The 18,743-nt window shown below is 41.9% G+C and overlaps 1 protein-coding gene across 7 annotated transcripts in view; it reads left to right on the top strand.

The window, feature by feature from the left end:
• The window catches only part of MYO6 (myosin VI), an 892,076-nt gene that overhangs the window by 653,998 nt on the left and 219,335 nt on the right, over positions 1–18,743 (top strand). For all 7 annotated transcript variants that reach the window (XM_069235652.1, XM_069235651.1, XM_069235650.1 and 4 more), the window contains exon 25: positions 8,911–9,061. In XM_069235652.1, the coding sequence (XP_069091753.1) occupies positions 8,911–9,061 (151 nt within the window). The remainder of the gene's footprint in view (positions 1–8,910; positions 9,062–18,743) is intronic.

Here is an 18,743-nt window from a genome sequence, read left to right as displayed (position 1 = left end):
GCGCCTATATAGGACCCACATCATCATTTCCGGTGCCAACAATGGACGCAGAGCCAATTGACATCACCTAACGGCGCAGGGGTACTGCTCACGCAAATCTTGTGGGTCCAGTCTGACGCTAGTGGAGAACTCGAGGGTAAGGAAACTAGATACTGTCTCTACCAGATAAGCCATTACCAAAAGTAAGTAACTTATTCTTTACTTTGTCAGTATCTTAAAGGTTTATTGGCAAAGGGGCAGCCTTTTCTATTTCTTCTATCAGAGTTATAAGATACAAGAAACATTTCCAAAATGTTCAACCAGGTGGTCCCCCTCACTATTGGGATCAGTAGTTACTTGGTAATAACTGATGCCTTTTTTTTAATTAACAACTAGAATATTAGGGCTTTTTCAAGTTTTATGTAAACCCAATTGCCTTGTTATTTCATTATAGTCAGTTCTTTATATTGCTACGGAGTCTGATTTCCTCTGTGTTTACCTTGAAGCTGATTTTTGCATGTAGTTCCGCCTTTCATTCTTTATTCTGTAGACCAGGGGTCTCCAAGCCTTTAGGTAGTGAGAGCTACTTCTGATCATTAAAAACCTTCCTGAGTTACCTTTCAATATAGGTATTTGACAATGAAACACAAAGGCCAAGACAATTAAACCCTGCTCCTAGAACACCCCAGTCCTGCCTCACTGAGCTTACCACAGTAGGGACATCAGAGCTGTACACAAAAGGTTTACCTGTGAGGTTTCCAAGGATCAGTTTTGTCTGTATGTTCTTGTTTAAGATTAAGAGAGGACTGTCACATTCAGGATTGTGATCTTATTGTCATGTAATATATACAATGGCAATGTTCTCATTTTGAAAGCCAGGGCCATAAAAGGCATCCACTGTCTAGCCAATTGCCCTGTAGTCGATTGATTGATGTCCTTAAGCAAGAAATCAGAAAGTTATATTTTTAACAATTTTAATTGCATTATTACCTAAGGCTATTAGCAACAATACATTTGTGAGGTAAATGCAGACTTCATACCTCTCTACAGCTAAAGATATCTCTGCATTACATCCTTTCCCTCCACTGCCCCTGCACAGTGTATGCTTGGAAGGTAATCATCACACAAATTAATGTGTGAATAGATTGCTTTCACAAAGGGAACATCCTTAAGGAAGTGAAGAAAAAAAAAGGAAGAAAAAAGAAGAAGAGAGAAGTGAGAAGAGAGGGAACCATAAAAGGAGAGGAAAGAGAAACAACAGAATTAGAAGAATCTGGAAAACATTTAGAAACAGAGAATTAAAAAGGAGAAAGAAAATTAAAGGGTAAGAAAATGAGAGAATGTAAGGAAGAATAAGAAAGGAGCGATAAGAGGGAGAAAAAAGAAAATAAAAAAGAGAAAGAAAAAGCAAAGAAAGAAAAAAGAAATATTGAAATGAACGAGACAAAATAAAGGAGCAAAAAAAAGAGGAAAGACAGAAAAAAAAGAAGAAAGTTATAAATGATAAATAAAGGTAAAGTGCAAGAAAGAAAGTGGGGAGGAGGAAGAAAATAATAAGAAAGAAACAAAGGAGGGAGGAAAAGCATATAAGGTAGAAAAGATAGGATAAAGTACAGAAAGAAAAAACGAGATGGCCAATGGGGAGAAAACACAAAACTGAAGACAATACAGAAAGAAGAAGTAAGAAAATGGTGTGGGATGCATGTGAAGCACATCACCCTGGTCTCCCCCCAGATGTCTGGTTTTCAGAATTGTCTGGGTCTGGTAGGTTTTTCCTGTTGGCATCCTACCTAAGCCACAAAAGGGCAGTCGTTCACCATTCCTAGTGGGGTGATACTGGGAGCTGGCCAAACTCTCTTGGCCCATATGTAAAATGAAAACCTAAAAGAATCAAATGTCCTCTTGCTTTCCATTGGGATATGAGATGCTTTAGTCCGCAGGGGAGCAGAAAGACTGTTGAGGCTTCAGTGGTGAGAGTGGGGCCTGATGTTAGAGTGGGAAAGACTCACCCAATTTTTTTTTAAATTAAAAATACATATAAAATATATATTACTGCATACAATGGGATTTCTGCCCCCCCAGGGGGGCAGACCGGGGGGTAAGTACCCCATCCTTACAGGGGGGGAGTCATGCCCATGCCAGGCAGACCCCACTCCTATATAATAAATATATATATATATATATATATATATATATATATATATATATATATATATATATAAAATCTGAAAAAGAACGCAAGACAGTCAGCCCCAACGCGGCAGGCTGTAACAGGGTCGCAAACCCTTTTTAATTCAACAAATTACTTATTCAAAAAGAAGACAATGTTACAGCCACTGCTGTCACGATCAAAAATGAATTTAATCAGGCAGAACAAACAAAACCCGCAAAAACAAATTCTCTAACGCGTTTCAGGCTCCCTTGCTCACAGAGACATTCTCAGCCCCATTTCCCTTTCCATTTTAAATCGTACCCTGAACATCAACATAAAAAACGGACTAAATTTCATACATGCACTGAAGGCCGCCATATTGAAATATGTTTCTACTACCAAGGATATAACCTAATTTTCCACACCTAATCAACAATATCTTTTAAACACAATCTTTTATATATGCTTTCACTTCCTATAATAATTATAATCAATTTACTTTTTATGCATCTTCAAATAGAAAAATTATTTCAAATTACAACAGCTCCATAATATTTTACTTAAATGATCATACCTCTTGTTGTATCATTGGACTTCCTCCTAATCATACCGTTCACACAGTCCTTGGACTCTATCAATATAATAGCTCTTTTGCTTTTATGTAATCAATCTAACTTCCTGCCAAGAAATAGAAATGGGGAAACATTAATGATATCATGACCATACATAAATCATATGATAATTACAAATACTATATAAAAAAAACGAATGTTAGTTTCACGACCAGTTAATGCAGATGTACAGATAATTCTTCATCCTGATTCATTCCTGTGAGATCCATTGTGTTACATTTGATAATCAGCCTTGATTCTAATTTTCTCAAATCCAAAGTCCTATTACCACCCCTCACTCTCATTGTGATCCTATCAAGAACCATAAATTGTAATTTATTTACATTTTTGTCATGATATTCCTTGAAATGTCTTGCCACTGGATATGATTTGTCTTCATTCCTAATTGCTCTCATGTTCCAAAATAAGTTTCTTCGCCATGTGTATTGTACTTCCAATGTAGAATTTATTACATGGGCATTTTAAAGCATAAATACAGTAATCCGATACGCATGAAACATGCTTTCGTATTATAAATGGTTTTAGTGTCCCTGGAAAGTTCACCTCCTTACAATTGAAGCTGTATTTACAAGCTTTGCATTTACCACAAGAATAAAAACCTTGGATAGACTTTGCTTTTTCATTGCTGGATATTAAACTATGGCTTAACATGTCTTTCAAGGAACGACTTCTTCTAAATGTAAAGGCCGGATAGTCATCCAATAATTTGCCTATATTTTCATCAGTTTTGAGGGCTGGGCAGAATTCCAAGAAGGCCTTTTTGATATAATTAACCCTATTATGATACGAGGTTATGAATCTTATCTTAGTATTCTCCTTTTTGGTATCATCCAACTTTTCAACCACAAGATCATCCCTTTTAATTTGTCGAACCCTACTTATGGCTTTTTTTATAACCGTCTGAGGGTAACCTCTTTCTCGAAATCTATTAACCATTACTTCAACCTCACTTTCAAATGTAGTATCTAAACTGGAGTTCCTTCCATCCCGTAGTAATTCCCCATAAGTGATACTATAGATCAGATTTTTTGTATGGCTACTCATAGCGTGAAGGATGCTGTTACCTGCTGTATTTTTCCTATAGAGTTCACATTCCAATTTGTAATTTATTACTTTAATTCTCACATCTAAGAATTCCAATTCAGCTGAATTCATTCTACAGCTGAACTTCAGGTTCAATTGATTATTCAATTCCTCAACAAAATTGAGGGCTGAGTCCTTACTGCCTTTGCAGATACAGAAAATATCATCAGTATACCTCACCAATAGGACTGCTCGGTCTTCATAACCTGAGATGTTCCAGACCACCTGTTCCTCCCACCAGCCCAGGTATAGACCTGCATAGCTGGGGGCAAAACAGGTCCCCATTGCAGTCCCTTGGCACTGTCGGTATAACGTGTTATCAAAAATGAAAAAATTGTAGGTCAAACACAACCTTACCATATCCAATAACATTTCAATGTGTAAAAGGTATGACAGTGACCTTGCCCTCAAAAAATGTCTCACTGCCTCAATGCCCTTCTCATGTGGAATACATGTGTATAGACTGTTAACATCTAAACTAAGGAGGAGGTAATCTTCCTCCCAACCTATTCCATTGATTATCCGTACAAAATCTCTGGTGTCTTTAATATATGATGGTAAGGACTCCACAAAAGGACGTAAAAAATAATCTACATACTTAGAAACATTCCCTGACGTCTAGTGGGCTTTTTTCCCCCTTGGGGGGACAGATATGGGGTAATTACCCAATCTACTCCGTGGGGGAAGAAAGACTGTTGCCCTCTTCATTTGGGTTGGGTGGCAGCCACCACCCATTATTTATTATTATAAAACTTTCCTTGGAATACAGTGGGCTTTCTCCTCCCCCCGGGGGGGGGGGGTGGCATTACAACTCATTCCCTATTTATTTGAGTGTGAGGGCATTGTCATGCCCATAGTGGACAGCCCCACCCCTCTTTTCGGTGATTCCTTGGTGTCTAGTGGCCTTTCTGCCCCCAATGGGGGGCAGATTGGGAAGTAATAACCCCCATCCCTCTTGGGGCAGGAAGACTGTTTGCCTCCTTTTTTTGTGGGGAGGGCATTGCCATGTCCGTTCTGTGTCAAAAATGTAATACCTTGAGGCTTTCTGCCTGTTCAGGGGCAGGGAATGGGACAGTAAGACTGCTTTTAAGAAAATTGGCTAGGGGGAGAACAAGCCTTTGCCCAAGGGGCCGCTCCCCCATCCCTGGTAGCTAATAGGTAGATTCCCATTTGGGGATCACCAAGCAGTGATCCACTGGGTGAATATAGATTCATCCTTTTCCAAAAATACTTCCATGAGAGCACTGATTTAGTGAAAGTGAAACAAGCCTAGAGGCCCGTTTTACTTTCACTACAATTATGTCAGAGCACCCTGCGTGCCGATCGCCATTGTAGTAAGAAATAAATTATCAGACTGTTTGGGAAGCTGTTGTTGAGCTGTCTGATCAAATAAAAAAGGGTGCCGTGAGCCTTTAAATGCCCCCCTAATGTCAGGCATTGGCCAACAGTGTGTGGTTAATCTAAAGGGTTAAAAGTGCTGTCCCCTTCGGATTTTCTGAGGCAGAGACGATAATCCCACGTTTTGCAGCGTCAGCCATGATTTAATTTGTAAACATTTAGATTTGGACCTTTGAGTCGCAGCCTGTTTCTCAAAACGTTCCTTTACTTATACTTTCCTTTCTTAGATAGGAAATACTCTACAGTTGATGTTGTGTTGTGCACTGACTCTGCTCTTATTGTTTGCATTTATTGACTGTGTAATGTTTTGCTGCCCCCTCTTATTTGACCTTATACTACCTAATACTACCAACTCAAGTCTATATGTCCACATTATTGTGAAGAAGCATTGCTTTTATCATTTCACCAGTTTCTCTTTAGTAGTAGTAATATTGAAATATTTATGATGCATAATATTGCCTTTAAAAACGTTTCTTGGCACTAGAGCTAAAGACCCAGCTAGATAAGATGAAGGAGTTGGTTACTGTGTAAAAAGCCATGTTTTTAGGCTTTTGCAAAAAATGCAAAATGTCAGATTGTCTGATTGACCTTGAATGACCTGAGGGATAGAAAGCCACACTTAAGCCTCATCTGCATTGTTTGCCATACAAAATGGTGAATCTACTTATTGCTATATTCTTGCTGTTTTCAAATCAATTTCTTTGGCTGTCTCTTTACCTGCTGGTGGTATTGGATATATCTTAGAAAGTTATTTATTCAGAGGTGCTAGCACTTAATCCAATTTCTGAGATGCATGTCATGTATGGGGCTCCATCTCTTAATTGAGGGCACCTACTGTCAGCAGTCCCTTTTTTTTTTTTTTTACTTTTCATCCCTCCATTATTGTGGATCAAAACCGGTATGCCTTGCACTTACCAGTTTTTTGTGTGGTGTGTTAATCAATTTTTCCTCTAGAAGCTGAGGTTTGGTCCTTGTCCTTTTTCCTCCAGCTCTGGTAGCTGGTGCTCTAATGCTCCAGTTTTAAGCTTTGTGCATTGCACAACTACTCATGTAGAATAAGGCTGCTAATTGCAGCGGATGACTCACATATCTTATGTTTTTGGGTTTGGGGATCAATTGTAAGCTACACATCTGCACTGTCAGTGCTGTAATTTATATGTAAACCCACTAGAACCATTTATTGGGCAGACACAGCAATTACAGCTTTTTCCCATTAGATGCAGCAGTTTTCATCATCCAGGTAGGAGGAGGTGGACTTCCAACCTTGGTGGATGGGTAAAAGTATCAATCTAATCTCCTTTTAGTGAAGTGGGGAGGACCATATTCAGATTTGGTTTTTTGAACTTTAGTTTGTTGTTGGGGTAGAACTTAAAAAAATACGATATCCTGTATCAAGTCTTTTATATAATTGGTCCTTTCTAAAGCTTCTTAGGTGAGGAAAAGGTAAGGTATTTGGTCTCTGTTTTCAGCTCATGAAGTTTAGAAACTCGAGAAGCAAAATATTCTTCATAGTTCTGTGGAAACCTGAAACTGGGATGTTCTTGAGGTACGATGGAAACAAAATGTGTGTGTGTGTGTGTGTGTTTTTTTTATGGTACAGGTATAAGACGAATGTTGAGCTCAAAATGTGCTACAACTAGATTTCAACCAGGATTTTGAAAAAGCAATGCCTTCAGGAATCTCATTCACTGGACCCAAAATAGTAAATGAGAGGTAATCGGGTAGCTAAGCTAACTACACATGTTAGAATGAAGCATGTTACTATGGCCTCCAGAGAAACAGATGACTCAAAGGAAAATTCTTAAATGTTGAAGAATACTCCTTGAGTCTTCATAAAATCCTAAACACTTCTTAACCCCTTCTTAAATGAGGCCATTTCAACTTAGAACAAGTATTGTGTATAAAGATTGGACTCTATACTGGTATTCTTTAGTACTCTTGTGTAGCTGAGGATGTACAATCATTTTACCTCTCTGTAACCAATGATTCTGTTTTACACAATAATTGTTTCCTAAGATGTAATCATAATAAAATCCTTATGGAAAATGTTAGAAATAACAAATTTAGAGACAATCCCTTCTCGTTCCTTGCAGAGAGACTGGCAAGCTATTTTTGTTGTGCACAAAGCAACTAATAGATGATTCGATATTTGTTACCCACAAAAGCCAATTCTCTTAAGCAAATTATTCACAAACTACCTCCAACACCCTGGTACCCTTACTTGAGCTCTAAAGGAAGAGTTGCATGTTCTGCAGCTCTTAACTGAGGACAATAGCACTGCTAGATACCACAGTGCTGTGGTAGTAATGGACAAATCTATGCATGCCTACTTATTGTCTAGTGGACCTCAACTCAGGACTGTAGACAATTCCATAGTGAAAACAATAGATACAGTTTCAAAAAGCTCAATGTAATTATTTTGGGGGAATCAGCCAGGGTGCAAGGACTCCCCACCTGACAGACTATGGCCCAGGAATGCCAGTAAGGTGAGGATTCTCTGCTGGCACTGTAATGCTCTACCTGCTTATCAGGTATATACAGTATATATGTTTAGGGATTATTTTGTAAAAAAAAAAAAATTGTGTGAAGGTTTTTATGCCATCTTAAAAAATGATATACCAAGCTCATTGTATACTTTTTAGATCTGGTCCCTGAAAGCCTTAAAAGAACAGATTTAAAATGCATTCTTTGTTACAGAAGGACTTTCCCAACATCTTTGATCATGCTCAAACCTTTGTGAATATGTATTTTGGCTCCAAGAGTAGAAACTAATCTTGTTAGGTTAGTCAGAAGCAGATCACCATGTTCCAGTATCCCACAAGAGTGAGAGCTAAACGAGAATTAAATGTATCCACTGTTCAACCAGCCGAACTATATAAAGATATATAAAAAGTAGGTCTTAAAAGAATTGATTTAAAAATCATCAGAAAACTGTTTCAAACTCGGAGTTGATTGCTGAAATACCAGTACACCCATAGTGTGAAAATATTTTAATGGTGATTCCTCTTGTATTATTCAAGACCTGGAAAGTGTGTTTTTTTGCCATAAAAATTCAGTGACACAGTAGGCCACCTGAAAAAGAAATTCACAATGCATAGAAGATGTTCCTGGGGTGAAGGGATTGTGTACAGAGTGCCAGTGCAAACAAGAGAATGAAAATTACAAAAACAAATAGAGGGTGAAAACTTGCCAGAGAAGGTGGGGTGATGGTAACATACATAGAAGTGTTAAATATGTAAGAAAAGAGAGCACATGGGAACCTTCCCTATTTCATTATTAAAAGAAAGCCCAACAGTGATTGCTTTGTGCTATTATTGTATATTTTCAAAAATCAAATTAGATTTCTTAATAATTAAAAATTTTTATGTCTTATTTGATGTTCTGGATATAACCTTTAAAATCTTAGAGCCTGATTTAGATATTGGCGGATGGGTTACCCAGTCACAACGGTGATGGATAACCCGCCCGCCAAAATCTAAATCCCATTATTAGATTTTGGCAGGTGGGATATCTGTCACCATTGTGAAGGAGTAACCTGTCCGGCAATATCTAAATCAGGCCCTTAGTAATTGTTTTATTAGTTATTTGAGACTTAAAAATGGTGTTTGCACTACACAGAAGTGGATTGCTTGTAGACTAATTTATTGCAAACCTTACTTTTTACAGCATTGACGGCTTGGTGAAGGTGCAGACATTGAAAAAGAGACTCATTAAATTTAATGAGGTTGTTAATGCATTGAAGGAAGGAAAGGCAGAAATGAGCAAACAGGTCAAAGATTTGGAACTCTCAATTGATGCCCTGATGGCCAAGATAAAGGTATGTTTGTTACCAAATCTACATAAATTGTTTCTAAAATCTATATATCATCTACATAAATGTAACATCATTGAAAATGTAAATGGAGGTTTGGTGATAGCAAGTGCACTTGTCATTTATTTTGTAAACTATGTTAAAATGTTGGATGGGCACGAGTGATTGCTAGACAGTGATAAACATGGTGATGCCAACACTTCCGCTTTAGCTACAGTATCAGAACACTTACTCCAAGAAGTACAATTTCATCATAAAAGCCACATGCTCTTGATGTTTTGGGTAGTTGCTTAATGAGAATGTGTCAATTAATATGAAATTGACAACCTTGAATGACATTTAGACGGTGAATGCCTTTGCCTCCACTTTTGGAACTCATTGAAGTGTCTATATGTACTTCTCTCTGTGAGAGGAAGTCCACAATGCAAAGATAGGCCAGTCCCTCTGTTTATCATTTCTTTTTTAATTCAATTTCTTTTGTAAAGTGGCCTTTCAACATTTTAATTTAAATTAATTCCTGTAAAGAAAGAAAGGTTGGTTTTATATACCTTATCTAATAACTTTGGTGCCATTTGGTGAATCTTCACAACGTTTTTAAAACTAGTACATACCTAAGTTCAGCTGCTGTGTTGAACGTTTCAGTGTGATTCGTTAAGTGGGCCGAGAAAAAAGGGGAGGTCCCAAACACGTTTTCCCCATGCAATTTCCCATAGGGATTTTAGACAGGACTACAGGCTGAACTGCGGGACGGAATTACTCCAAATTTGGTAGAAAGCTAACTCTTTGTCCAGAAAGAGCCCTTTTTGTGATTTGGTGAAAAGTCATTCAGTAGTTTTCTAGGTATTAAAGAAAAACTAATTTATATATTCAGGGACGTACATCCTCTAATGATCTAAAAGATCTCATGCTGAGATCTGATTGAGTGCCAGCACTTAAACCAGGAAGTGATGGCAGCATTTTTGGGACTCAGACTAAGCTGAGTCCCAGGAAAAGGTGAACAAAAACATATAGAGGGCAGGGTAGGAATACTCAGACCCCAGAGGCCTGCTGGTGGTGTCCCACAGGGATGCCTCTGTGGCAAAAAACGGATTTTTTTTCAATTTTGCCATAAAATCACTGTGGATCTGCAAATACATGGCAAAATTGAGAGAAAAAACAAAGTGCAGTCTCCTACGCTTGGTTTTTATATGGCCCTCCGGGTGTATCACATCCTGCAGGGTTGGCTGAAGGGTAACTCGTCAGGAATGTAGTAGATGACACCCAGTTTGATCCATAGGAGCCAGGGACCTATTCCATTATTTCTTATTCCCTATTTAAGTTATTTGCGCAGCGAGTGGTGGCTGCGTTCAACGATCCCTCTGGACAGCAGGCACCAGGATTTGCTTCATCCCAAAGGAAAAAAGTATGCAAGGCACTTATTTATTTTCAGTGTGTGAGCCAACCTGGGTCACAGACAAGGTGGCCTATCTGCAGAAGCTTGGACTAAACTGCGGCTACGAAGCCAGCACTAACTTGCATACAGTGTCCCGGCCACTTTTTGTTGCTGTATTCCCTGGGAGTACCGCACAGGCATATGGGATGCAAAATAATGGGTGTTGCAAAATATTCGAAATCCACCCAGTAAATATCGTTTGCTGGGTAATACACTCTGCGCTCAAAGTTTTCAGCTGTTCATATGTGGTTGTCACCTTAATGCACTATTCTCGGAGCCGTACCAGCATGCTTTTGCTCCCCGTGTCGCATATTTCTTTAAATCTTGTGTTTTGACGTTTAAGATCAGTTTGCTTTTGCAATGCTGCAGAGCATCTGAACCGTGCTTCCGGGTAACACGTGCACCTTGAAAGTTTGCAGTGCAAAATAAAATCACCAAATAGTAGAAAAGTGCAGATTGCACCACTTTTAGTTCACCACTTTTTGCGAGTATTAAATAAGACTGTGGTAGGAATAAAAGCACAGTTTTTTTTTCTCAGTGACTGTCTTATTAGTACCCAACGTGCAAAGACTGGGTCCTCCTGTTAAGATGGAAACCCCAACTCTAATGCAATGTTAGCTGAAAGGTAGCAGGGTGTCAGGTGCTTACACTGTGGTGAGGCAGAGTAAATAGCTCAGTGGAATCAGCTATTAAGGGTTAGACCACTCACAGTTGTGACTGCCCTTATTTGTTAGGCTGCGCTCAAGGCCGCTTTTTAATTTTTAAAATCGTTTAGGCTGCATGTACACTATCTATGTATATCTATTAAATGTTTTAGAAAGCAAAATTAAAGCACAGCAAGGTGAATGGGATATTTAAAATTGAAAGGAGAGTCAAAGGCAAAATGGTATAAAAGCTGGTGGAAGATTGTGCATAAATGATTTTAAACTTAACGTATTAGAAGACTGTTGAGAATTGTGCATAGTTTAAAGTCAAGAACCTGTAGATTATCAGTAAAACAAGCATTCTGTGAAGCATTGAAGAAATTAAGATTGGAGAAATTTTCTTGACGGAGACTATGTATAGCACAAAGGCATACAACCTCAAATTAAAGCAAAAGCTTCCACTTAAAGTATCCCATAACGTCTCTTGTTCTATTTTTCAGCATTTAACGAGGGATGTATGAGCGGACATTTACAACACAGTTAGTAGAACGCATGGTGTAGGAAAGTACCATCTTGCCTGGCATGTTACCCCCATTTTTCACTGTATATATGTTGTTTTAGTTGTATGTGTCACTGGGACCCTGGTAACCCAGGGCCCCAGTGCTCATAAGTGTGCCTGAATGTGTTACCTGTGTAGTGACTAACTGTCTCACTGAGGCTCTGCTAATCAGAACCTCAGTGGTTATGCTCTCTCATTTCTTTCCAAATTGTCACTAACAGGCTAGTGACCATTTTTACCAATTTACATTGGCTTACTGGAACACCCTTTTAATTCCCTAGTATATGGTACTGAGGTACCCAGGGTATTGGGGTTCCAGGAGATCCCTATGGGCTGCAGCATTTCTTTTGCCACCCATGGGGAGCTCTGACAATTCTTACACAGGCCTGCCACTGCAGCCTGAGTGAAATAACGTCCATGTTATTTCACAGCCATTTTACACTGCACTTAAGTAACTTATAAGTCACCTATATGTCTAACCTTTACCTGGTAAAGGTTGGGTGCAAAGTTACTTAGTGTGAGGGCACCCTGGCACTAGCCAAGGTGCCCCCACAGTGTTCAGAGCCAATTCCCTGAACTTTGTGAGTGGCGGGACACCATTACACGCGTGCACTACATATAGGTCACTACCTATATGTAGCTTCACCATGGTAACTCCGAATATGGCCATGTAACATGTCTATGATCATGGAATTGCCCCCTCTATGCCATCCTAGCATTGTTGGTACAATTCCATGATCCCAGTGGTCTGTAGCACAGACCCTGGTACTGCCAAACTGCCCTTCCTGGGGTTTCACTGCAGCTGCTGCTGCTGCCAACCCCTCAGACAGGCAGCTGCCCTCCTGGGGTCCAGCCAGGCCTGGCCCAGGATGGCAGAACAAAGAACTTCCTCTGAGAGAGGGTGTGACACCCTCTCCCTTTGGAAAATGGTGTGAAGGCAGGGGAGGAGTAGCCTCCCCCAGCCTCTGGAAATGCTTTGTTGGGCACAGATGTGCCCAATTCTGCATAAGCCAGTCTACACCGGTTCAGGGACCCCTTAGCCCCTGCTCTGGCGCGAAACTGGACAAAGGAAAGGGGAGTGACCACTCCCCTGACCTGCACCTCCCCTGGGAGGTGTCCAGAGCTCCTCCAGTGTGCTCCAGACCTCTGCCATCTTGGAAACAGAGGTGCTGCTGGCACACTGGACTGCTCTGAGTGGCCAGTGCCACCAGGTGACGTCAGAGACTCCTGCTGATAGGCTCCTTCAGGTGTTAGTAGCCTTTCCTCTCTCCTAGGTAGCCAAACCCTCTTTTCTGGCTATTTAGGGTCTCTGTCTCTGGGGAAACTTTAGATAACGAATGCATGAGCTCAGCCGAGTTCCTCTGCATCTCTCTCTTCACCTTCTGATAAGGAAACGACCGCTGACCGCGCTGGAAGCCTGCAAACCTGCAACATAGTAGCAAAGACGACTACTGCAACTCTGTAACGCTGATCCTGCCGCCTTCTCGACTGTTTTCCTGCTTGTGCATGCTGTGGGGGTAGCCTGCCTCCTCTCTGCACCAGAAGCTCCGAAGAAATCTCCTGTGGGTCGACGGAATCTTCCCCCTGCAACCGCAGGCACCAAAAAGCTGCATTACCGGTCCCTTGGGTCTCCTCTCAGCACGACGAGCGAGGTCCCTCGAATCCAGCGATGCTGTCCAAGTGACCCCCACAGTCCAGTGACTCTTCAGCCCAAGTTTGGTGGAGGTAAGTCCTTGCCTCACCTCGCTGGGCTGCATTGCTGGGAACCGCGACTTTGCAGCTACTCCGGCCCCTGTGCACTTCCGGCGGAAATCCTTTGTGCACAGCCAAGCCTGGGTCCACGGCACTCTAACCTGCATTGCACGACTTTCTAAGTTGGTCTCCGGCGACGTGGGACTCCTTTGTGCAACTTCGACGAGCACCGTTTCACGCATCCTCGTAGTGCCTGTTTCTGGCACTTCTCCGGGTGCTACCTGCTTCAGTGAGGGCTCTTTGTCTTGCTCGACGTCCCCTCTCTCTTCAGATCCAATTTGCGACCTCCTGGTCCCTCCTGGGCCCCAGCAGCGTCCAAAAACGCCAAACGCACGATTTGCGTGTAGCAAGGCTTGTTGACGTCCTTCCGGCGGGAAAACACTTCTGCACGACTCTCCAAGGCGAGAGGGATCCGTCCACCAAAGGGGAAGTCTCTAGCCCTTTGCGTTCCTGCAGAAACCTCAGCTTCTTCTGTCCAGTCGAAGCTTCTTTGCACCCGCAGCTGGCATTTCCTGGGCATCTGCCCATCTCCGACTTGCTTGTGACTTTTGGACTTGGTCCCCTTGTTCCACAGGTACCCTAGATTGGAAATCCACAGTTGTTGCATTGCTGGTTTGTGTCTTTCCTGCATTATTCCTCTAACACGACTATTTTGTCCTTAGGGGAACCTTAGTGCACTTTGCACTCACTTTTCAGGGTCTTGGGGAGGGTTATTTTTCTAACTCTCACTATTTTCTAATAGTCCCAGCGACCCTCTACAAGGTCACATAGGTTTGGGGTCCATTCGTGGTTCTCATTCCACTTTTGGAGTATATGGTTTGTGTTGCCCCTATCCCTATGTTTCCCCATTGCATCCTATTGTAACTATACATTGTTTGCACTGTTTTCTAAGACTATACTGCATATTTTTGCTATTGTGTATATATATCTTGTGTATATTTCCTATCCTCTCACTGAGGGTACACTCTAAGATACTTTGGCATATTGTCATAAAAATAAAGTACCTTTATTTTTAGTATAACTGTGTATTGTGTTTTCTTATGATATTGTGCATATGACACTAAGTGGTACTGTAGTAGCTTCACACGTCTCCTAGTTCAGCCTAAGCTGCTCTGCTAAGCTACCATTATCTATCAGCCTAAGCTGCTAGACACCCTATACACTAATAAGGGATAACTGGGCCTGGTGCAAGGTGCAAGTACCCCTTGGTACTCACTACAAGCCAGTCCAGCCTCCTACATTGGTTGTGCAGTGGTGGGATAAGTGCTTGAGACTACTTACCACTCGTGTCATTGTACTTTTCATAAGAGAAAAATATACAAAACAAGGTCAGTGTATATACACATAGCCAAAAAGTTTTGCATTTCCTCTTTTTCACTCTTTTCTAAGTGCTGAAAAGTACTCCTAAACTTACAAAAAGTTCTTAAAAGTTTAAAAAGTTTTTTTTCTGTCTTTCCAAAAAGTTCTGAAAACTTTTGTCTCTTTCTCTATCACTTTAACTCTCTCTAAAAAATGTCTGGCACAGGCCAAAGTGTTGATCTGTCCAAACTTGCATATGACAACCTTAGCTGGAAAAGAGCAAGGAGTCTCTGTATAGAGAGAGGTTTGAGTGTAGGGAAGAATCCTGCCTTGGAACTGTTAATTAACATGCTTAGAGAACAGGATAAGGCCAGAGGTGGCCCATCTGTTGAAAAGGTACCTAATAGTTCCCAATCTGATTCAGGGACTCCCCCAGGAAAAGATTCAGGAAAGAAACTTCCTAGCCTGCCCATTACTAGACAATCTAGCATAGATGGTAATGATGATGAGCCACACCAAAGAAATAGTGTTGTCTCACATCATAGCAAAAGCATTTATTCTCACCATACTGGTAGTAATGTTTCTGTAAACCAAGCTGTTAAGTTGGCTTCTGTAAGGGACAGGTCTCCTTCTGTTCATTCCCATCATAGCTCTGTTTCTAGAAATGTCCCTCCCACCAACCCTGATGACAGAATGTTAGAGAGGGAACTCAATAAGTTGAGGGTGGAACAAACCAGACTGAAGCTTAAAAAGCAACAGCTGGATTTGGATAGACAGTCTTTTGAATTAGAGAAGGAAAGACAGAAGTTGGGTTTAGATACCCATGGTGGCAGCAGCAGTATTCCCCATAGTCATCCTGCAAAAGAGCATGATTCCAGGAATCTGCACAAGATAGTTCCCCCTTATAAGGAGGGGGATGACATTAACAAGTGGTTTGCTGCACTTGAGAGGGCCTGTGTTGTACAGGATGTCCCTCAAAGGCAGTGGGCTGCTATCCTATGGCTATCATTTAGTGGAAAAGGTAGGGATAGGCTCCTTACTGTGAAAGAAAATGATGCCAATAATTTCCAAGTTCTTAAGAATGCACTCCTGGATGGTTATGGCTTAACCACTGAACAGTACAGGATAAAGTTCAGAGAGACCAAAAAGGAGTCTTCACAAGACTGGGTTGATTTCATTGACCATTCAGTGAAGGCCTTGGAGGGGTGGTTACATGGCAGTAAAGTTACTGATTATGACAGCCTGTATAACTTGATCCTGAGAGAGCATATTCTTAATGATTGTGTGTCTGATTTGTTGCACCAGTACTTGGTGGACTCTGATCTGACCTCTCCCCAAGAATTGGGAAAGAAGGCAGACAAATGGGTCAGAACAAGAGTGAACAGAAAAGTTCATACAGGGGGTGACAAAGATGGCAACAAAAAGAAGGATGGTAAGTCTTCTGACAAGGGTGGGGACAAATCTAAAAATGAGGCTTCATCAGGCCCACAAAAACACTCTGGTGGGGGTGGTGGGCCCAAATCCTCCTTTAATCAGAACAAGGAAAAGAAACCATGGTGCTATTTATGTAAAATAAAAGGCCATTGGACAACAGATCCCAGTTGTCCAAAGAAAGGCACCACAGCTCCTACCACTACAACCCCTACTGCTACACCTAGTGTCCCTACTAATAGCAGTGGTGGTGGGAGCAAACCTACTAATAGCCAATCCAAGGGAGTAGCTGGGCTCACTTTTGGTAATTTAGTTGGGGTTGGTCTGATTAGGGAGACCACAGAGGCTACTTTAGTCTCTGAAGGGGCTATTGATTTAGCCACTTTGGTTGCTTGCCCCCATAACTTGGAGAAGTACAAGCAACTAACCCTAATAAATGGTGTTGAGGTCCAGGCCTACAGGGACACAGGTGCCAGTGTCACAATGGTGATTGAGAAACTGGTGCACCCTGAACAACACATACTTGGACACCAGTACCAAGTAACCGATGCTCACAACATAACACAAAGCCACCCCATGGCTGTTGTAAATCTCAACTGGGGGGGGGTAACTGGTCCAAAGAAAGTTGTGGTAGCTTCAGATTTACCTGTAGACTGTCTATTAGGGAATGATTTGGAGACATCAGCTTGGTCAGATGTGGAGTTGGAGGCCCATGCAGCAATGCTGGGCATCCCAGGGCATATTTTTGCTTTGACAAGGGCTCAGGCCAAAAAGCAAAAAGGACAGGGAAGCTTGGATCCTGGAACAATGGACCAAGTGCTCCCTAAAGCTAGGGCTAGTAGAAGCAAACCACTTCCTACTATCCCTCCCTCTACAGTGGATTCTACTTCTGAGGAAGAAGAATTCCCTCCCTGTGCAGAACCTACACCAGAGGAGCTGGAAGCAGACACTGCTGAGCTTTTGGGTGAAGGGGGGCCTGCCAGAGAGGAGCTGAGTGTGGCACAGCAAACCTGTCCCACATTAGAGGGTCTCAGACAGCAAGCTGTCAAACAGGCTAATGGGGATGTCAGTGACTCTCACAGAGTTTACTGGGAGGACAACCTCTTGTACACTGAGCATAGGGATCCTAAACCTGGAGCTGCCAGGAGATTAGTGATTCCTCAGGAGTACAGAAAGTTCCTCCTAACACTGGCACATGACATTCCCTTAGCTGGGCACCTAGGACAAATGAAAACTTGGGACAGGCTTGTTCCCCTGTTTCATTGGCCTAGGATGTCTGAGGACACAAAAGAATTTTGTAAGTCCTGTGAAACCTGTCAAGCCAGTGGCAAGACAGGTGGCACACCAAAGGCACCCCTTATCCCACTGCCTGTGGTTGGGGTTCCCTTTGAAAGGGTAGGGGTTGACATAGTTGGCCCTCTTGACCCTCCTACTGCTTCAGGCAATAGGTTTATCTTGGTGGTAGTGGACCATGCCACAAGATATCCTGAAGCTATTCCTTTAAGGACCACTACAGCTCCTGCAGTGGCAAAGGCCCTCCTGGGAATATTTTCCAGGGTGGGCTTCCCAAAGGAAGTAGTATCAGACAGAGGAAGCAATTTCATGTCTGCATACTTAAAGGCCATGTGGAAGGAGTGTGGTGTAACGTACAAGTTCACAACACCCTATCATCCACAAACAAATGGACTGGTGGAGAGATTTAATAAAACTCTCAAAGGCATGATTATGGGTCTCCCTGAAAAACTCCGCAGGAGATGGGATATCCTTCTACCATGCCTCCTTTTTGCCTACAGGGAGGTACCCCAGAAAGGAGTGGGCTTCAGCCCCTTTGAACTTCTTTTTGGACACCCTGTTAGGGGTCCACTCACACTTGTAAAGGAGGGTTGGGAACAACCTTTAAAAGCTCCTAAGCAGGATATTGTGGATTATGTACTTGGCCTCAGATCAAGGATGGCTGAGTACATGAAAAAGGCCAGTAAAAACCTTCAGGCCAGCCAAGAGCTCCAGAAGCAATGGCATGATCAGAAGGCTGTTTTGGTTCAGTACCAACCAGGGCAGAAAGTGTGGGTCTTGGAGCCTGTGGCCCCAAGAGCACTCCAAGATAAATGGAGTGGACCCCACACAATTGTTGAAAAGAAGGGTGAAGTCACCTACTTGGTTGACTTAGGCACTGCCAGGAGTCCCCTTAGGGTGCTCCATGTCAACCGCCTGAAACCCTACTATGACAGGGCTGATCTCACCCTGCTCATGGCAACAGATGAGGGACAGGAAGAAGATAGTGATCCTCTACCTGATCTCTTCTCTTCCACAGATCAAGATGCTCTTGTGGAAGGTGTAGTTTTGGCTGATTGTCTTACTGCTGAGCAGAAAGACAATTGCATAAATCTCCTAGGACAATTTTCAGAACTCTTCTCTACTGTGCCAGGCACCACTTCTTGGTGTGAGCACACTATAGATACTGGAGACAGTTTACCTGTCAAAAGTAAGATCTATAGGCAGCCTGACCATGTCAGGGACTGCATAAAGCAAGAAGTTCAGAAAATGTTGGAACTAGGAGTGGTTGAGCACTCT

This window comes from Pleurodeles waltl, chromosome 5 (genome assembly GCF_031143425.1).
Source record: "Pleurodeles waltl isolate 20211129_DDA chromosome 5, aPleWal1.hap1.20221129, whole genome shotgun sequence".
In the NCBI taxonomy this organism is placed as follows: Eukaryota; Metazoa; Chordata; class Amphibia; order Caudata; family Salamandridae; genus Pleurodeles; species Pleurodeles waltl.
The sequence above is the reverse complement of the archived record's forward strand: the minus strand, read 5'-3'. Positions and strand labels throughout refer to the sequence as shown.